Source organism: Tachysurus fulvidraco, chromosome 7 (genome assembly GCF_022655615.1).
Source record: "Tachysurus fulvidraco isolate hzauxx_2018 chromosome 7, HZAU_PFXX_2.0, whole genome shotgun sequence".
Classification (NCBI taxonomy): Eukaryota; Metazoa; Chordata; class Actinopteri; order Siluriformes; family Bagridae; genus Tachysurus; species Tachysurus fulvidraco.
In genome coordinates this window covers 21572610-21578379 of record NC_062524.1, presented here as the reverse complement: position 1 = coordinate 21578379, position 5770 = coordinate 21572610, and the positions used below count along the sequence as shown (strand labels likewise).

At 43.1% G+C, this 5770-nt stretch overlaps 1 protein-coding gene across 1 annotated transcript; it reads left to right on the top strand.

Moving 5' to 3' along the window:
- Window positions 1–264: 264 nt before the first annotated feature.
- Window positions 265–3604, top strand: LOC125145091. Its single transcript, XM_047815716.1, has 2 exons — window positions 265–3335; window positions 3462–3604. The coding sequence occupies exon 1, from the start codon at window positions 587–589 to the stop codon at window positions 2834–2836; it is 2250 nt and encodes a 749-aa protein (XP_047671672.1). The 5' UTR covers window positions 265–586; the 3' UTR covers window positions 2837–3335; window positions 3462–3604.
- Window positions 3605–5770: the final 2166 nt, after the last annotated feature.

Sequence of the window (5770 nt, the reverse complement as noted above, 5' to 3'; positions counted from 1 at the left end):
CATTGAAAGGATGTTCCACCAGTTCTACGTCTCTTCTGAAGGTCGCAATTACTTGAGATTTCTCTGGTGGAAAGACGGACAGTTGGAAACTGAACCTCAGGAGTATAGGATGACAGTCCACCTTTTTGGTGCTGCATCTTCCCCAGGGTGTGCCAACTTTGGCCTTAAGTATTTAGCGCAACAGCACACGGCTAACTACCCTTTAGCCTCAGAGTTTGTAGAAAAAAACTTCTACGTGGATGATGGATTAATCGGTGTCCCAACAGTGCAGGAAGCTAAAGATCTGATTCTCCAGACACAACAATTGTGCAAGGTTGCAGGCCTACATCTGCATAAGTTCAATTCAAATCAAATTGACGTCCTCTCTTGTGTAGCCCCCTCGGAAAGGGCAGTAGCCACCAATTCCCTTAATCTCCAACTAGATGTGATACCAGACAGACACGTGCTTGGCATTCAGTGGTTAATAGAAAGTGACACCTTCACTTTCAACCTAAATACAAAGGACCATCCTTCAACTCGCCGTGGCCTCCTAGCGGTTATAGCCTCTCTGTTCGACCCACTTGGTTTTGTGGCTCCTTTTACTTTAATGGGAAAACGCATACTACAGGAGCTATGTCGTAGAGGCATTGAATGGGACGATCCAATTCCTGAGTGCATGCGCTCACGGTGGGAGCAGTGGAAAAATGGACTCCAAGGATTAAAGGAAATAGCTATACCAAGGTGTTATCATCCTCATAACTTTGGTAACATTGTTAGAGTGGAATTGCACCACTTTTCAGATGCTAGTAATGTAGGATATGGCTCATGTTCCTACTTAAGGTATAAAAATGACAAGGACGAGATTCATTGTTGTCTTGTTATGGCTAAGGCACGGGTTGCACCTTTAAAAATCATAAGCATCCCAAGATTAGAGCTGTCAGTTGCAGTTACCTCAGCCAAGATGAGTGTTATGCTGAAGGCAGAGCTAGAGATTAAAATTGATGAAGAATTCTTTTGGACTGACTCTCAGGTCGTGCTGGCTTACATCAACAATGAAGCACGGAGATTCAATGTGTTTGTGGCAAACCGTGTTCAACTAATAAGAGAGTGTACAGACCCAAGTCAATGGCATTATGTTGACACAGCACAAAACCCAGCTGACCATGCCTCGAGAGGTCTTGAGGCAGGAGAGATCTCTTCAGTTAGTTGGTTATCAGGGCCCAAGTTTCTATGGGAACAAGAGGCGCTCTCACCACCTAAGCCCTCTACCGAGCTGCTTGTTGGAGATCCCGAGGTTAAGTCAATTCGAGTATTTGTAAGTCAGGTCAGTGCGGTTGAAGATATTATAAGCCGCTTGAGTCGTTTCTCCATGTGGACAACAGTTGTCAAAGTTGTCGCAAGAATCAAAAGACTAGGGTCCAAACTAAAACAGCACAGTGACTTTGTCACTGTCGAGGAACGCAAGGGAGCTGCTAAAGTGATAATTAATCTCATCCAGCAACAGGCCTTCTCTAAAGAACTAAATATTCTTAAAGGTGACCTTAAGGAGGCAACTCTTCCAAGGTCAAGCCCTCTTTTCCGCCTTGATCCCATTCTGAATGAAGGACTGCTTCGTGTTGGGGGAAGATTGAACGGGTCAACCCTCAGTCAAGAATTAAAGCATCCCATTATTCTGCCTAAAGATAGCCATATTACTAAGTTGATTCTATCTCACTACCATAACCAAATCCATCATCAGGGACGAACTCAAACCCTAATGGAACTCAGAGCTAACGGATTTTGGACCATCGGTGGAAGCAAATCAGTTGCTAAGCTGATCCACAAATGTGTGTGGTGCCGGAAATTAAGAATACCGGCTGAAGAGCAAAGAATGTCTGAACTCCCTGTAGAACGCTGTGAGGCCTCAGCCCCCTTCACATTTTGTGGAATGGATTGCTTCGGCCCCTTTGTTGTTAAGAAGGGTCGCAAGGAGCACAAGAGATATGGACTCATCTTTACGTGCTTGTACTCTCGAGCAGTCCATATTGAAATGCTTGAGGATATGTCCACTGATGCTCTCATAAATGCTCTAAGGTGCTTTGTTAGCCTTAGAGGAGCTGTTAGCCAACTTCGCTGTGATCAGGGTTCAAATTTCGTGGGAGCCAAAAATGAGCTTAAGGAAGCCCTTAAACAATGTGATACAAAGGCATTGGAGACCTTTCTGGCAGATAAGCAGTGTGAGTTTATTTTCAACGCTCCTTCTGCAAGTCATGCAGGTGGCATTTGGGAGCGTCAGATTCGGTCCATTCGGAGTGTGTTGAATGTTACAATTGCACAATGTCAAGGAAGACTGGATGAGGCCTCTCTCAGAACACTATTTTACGAAGCGATGGCTATAATAAACAGCCGTCCATTGCATGTCGATGTAATCAATGACCCCATGTCACTAGAACCCTTGACTCCAAATCATATCATCCTGATGAAATCCAAGACTGCCTTACCCCCTCCTGGAAAGTTTGTTAAAGAGGACATGTATGCTGCAAAAGGGTGGCGCAGAGTACAATACTTAGTCGAACAATTCTGGAGCCGTTGGAAGAAAGAGTACCTGCTGAATGTTTCCGTAAGACAAAAATGGCACACACCTCGACGAAACTTGAAGGTGGATGACATAGTCATCATCAAGGAAGACTCACTTCCTAGGAATGAGTGGCGTCTTGGAAGAGTGGTTGAGACCACAGAAGGAATTGATGGTTTAGTCCGTCGTGTGAAAGTACAAGTTGCAGAGCGCAAGATGTCAGGGAAAAATTACCATCATTCCAAACCCTCAGTTATTGAACGACCGATTCAAAGGTTAGTTCTTTTAATAGAAAGTGAATAATTGGTTATCAACTTAAAGTACACTTGCATCAGACATGTTATTCTAATTGCTTTACAAGGGTGATATCTTCCTCCTATATATGAAACCTACTTTACATATAGCCACTTGTTATAAAGAAGAAATCATGCATGATTATCTGTTTGTTGTTTATCATAACATGATTTGGTGGGAGTGTAAGTGGCTTTGGGCTTTCATTTGTTTGAACCGTTGTTCATGTACAGCATTTGGCAGCATTTGTTCACGTGCAGGGTTGTGTGTGCGTGTGTATGCGGAACCTGTTTTCGGGATAAGATTGACCGGAGGAATTTATTTATGTTGCGCATGTTCACAACATGTGCTCCTTTTTCTTGGTTAGCTGTTGGTTTTGTCTCTGCATGTGCTCAGGGCAATAGCATGGATCACATACTTTTGTAAGTTTTTTATTTTTGCACACCGGTACTGGATTGTCAGAGTTTAGCAGAGTTGGTATTGTTTTGCACCCTTGGTAAAGCGGAGCGAGGTATGTCTTTTATTTTATTGTGAATCTGGTTACGATAGCTTAAAGCTTATCACTGTTAAGTTTGTTTTTAATGTGTGTAGGTCATTTGTTTGTTTTGAATGTGTACTTTTCTTTCTTTAATTTAAGTTTCACGGTGTTAAACGGTGATGACTGGTGGATGCTTCATGTTAAAGAGTACGACTCGTGAACTGAAGACGTGTCCCAATAAATGATCTACACCCGTTTAGAGACTCTCTGTTCATTTATCGATGCCAAGGGCTGCTACAAAAGGGTTACGAACTCTCCAAGGGTCAACCAACCCATTCTGATTCATAAAGTCAGAAAAGGATTTTGACAAAGCTGACTGAGATAGTGGTCGTGAACTAGATCTACCTAGCACTGGGTCAAGTACACAATTCAAATCACCTCCAAAAATCAATAAATGAGAATTTAAATGAGGTATGCTACTAAGTAATCTGTTGGCGAATTCAACATCATCAAAGTTAGGTGCATAGACATTTACCAGCAGCACCTTTGTTTGCATTAACATGCCTACAACCATAAGATATCTGCCATTTTTATCAGCAATAACATCAGTAGGTAGAAACTGAATATTTTTATTGATCAAAATAGCAACTCCTCTTGATTTAGAGTTAAAGTTAGAATGAAAGACATGCCCTATCCAAGAAGCCTGCAGCCTATAATGATCTTTAGATTTGAGATGAGTTTCTTGCAAAAACACTATGTCGGAATTAAGCCGTTTCAAATGGCTAAAAATTTTACCACGTTTAGATGGGCTACTCATGCCACGTATATTCCAGCTAGTGAAACGAACAGATGGGCCTACACCAGGATTACCGGAATTCGACTTAACAGTACTCATTTAAGTGCACATGAATAGTACCAAATTGCCAGGACCCCCCCCCCCCCCACACACACACACACACACACACACCCATGAACATATACACACCCCGAAAAAAAAAAGAAAGAAAGAAAGAAAGAAAAAGTAAAAAAAGGGAAAAGAGAGAAAAAAAAGAAGAAAAAAAAGACAACTATACATGAACAAGAGAAAAAAACATTGATGCCACGTGATTGTGACATCAACTCGGAGAACAGCCTGAGACTAAGCTGCAGTAGAGAGATAGATAACTCCCACAGAGTCTTAATACTGAACATTAGGCAATATTATTAATGTAAACCCCATAATATAAACAGGAAGTAAACACACACCGATATTGCCGTATTTCTGCAAACTGAAACGCTACCCAATGTTCATCGTTTTATATACTTCTTGGCCTCTTCTGCAGAGACAAAGTCTTTTTCCACGCCTTTATATGTAATCCGCAAACGAGCCGGAAAGAAAAGACCATAACGAACCCCTTCCAGGCCGCGCAATTGCCTCCTGACCTCATTAAATGCAGCTCGATCCCGGGCCACCTTGGCCGTGTGGTCGGGGAAAACGGACATCTTTATTTCACGCACAGCCTCTTGTCGTCTCTCTCTGGCACGCCGTAGAACATTCTCACAGTCGCTATAATAGTGAAACCTGGCAATAACAGTGCGCGGTCGCTCACCTTGTTTGGGCTTCGGCTGAGAGGTTCTATGTGCTCGGTCTATCAGCGGTGTTTCATCAAGTTTAAAAGTTTCCTTAAGTAGGGTAGAGACAACTGTATTGTTAATGACTGTATCCTCAGGAATCCCGACTATCCTAATATTATTTCGTCGCGACCGAGATTCGAGGTCCTCACACTTATTTTGCAGTGAAACAAACTCCGCGGTCAAATGTGCGAGTTTGTTTTTAAGCTCTGCTACATCATCAGTACAGACGGAGAGAGAATCCCCCATTTCTCCCACTGTACCTCTGAGTGCGGCCAACTCTGCGTCTGAAGCGGCCTTATCGTTCACCAACTGTGTTTTTACTGACTGTAGGTCAGCTCTAATTGTGGACAAATCATCACCCAGTGCCGCACGAAGTTCGGTCTTAAAAATCTCAGCAATGTCTTGCTTTAAAGAGATTAGCAGTTCTCGCTTCAGGGACTCCGCATCAATTACCTGGGCGACTTCCCTGGGAGAGGTGGAGCTGTGGGGTGAAGACAGAGCCCCAGGGTCCGGGGTCGCTACCTGTGTAGCAGGCCTCAGTTGTTGGGTCGTGGTGGCACGGGTTTTTGCTGTTTTACCAGCCATGATATTATGTCCAAGTGGTGAAAAAAGGCTTTAACACAATATCCCAGGGGTGAATATATCAAAAAGGTAATCCAAATTGCGATATAAAATAACAATTACCATAAACTCTGCAGGAGTCTCAAATCACACGTCTTACTCCATTGGCTGCTCAACAGCGCCCCCGTTTAGCTCATTTTACACTACTGAGCAATTGGGGGTTATGGATCTTGCTTAATGTCCCAGCTTGGTGGACCTGGGATTCAAACCGAATTTTCAAATCGCAGAAGGTA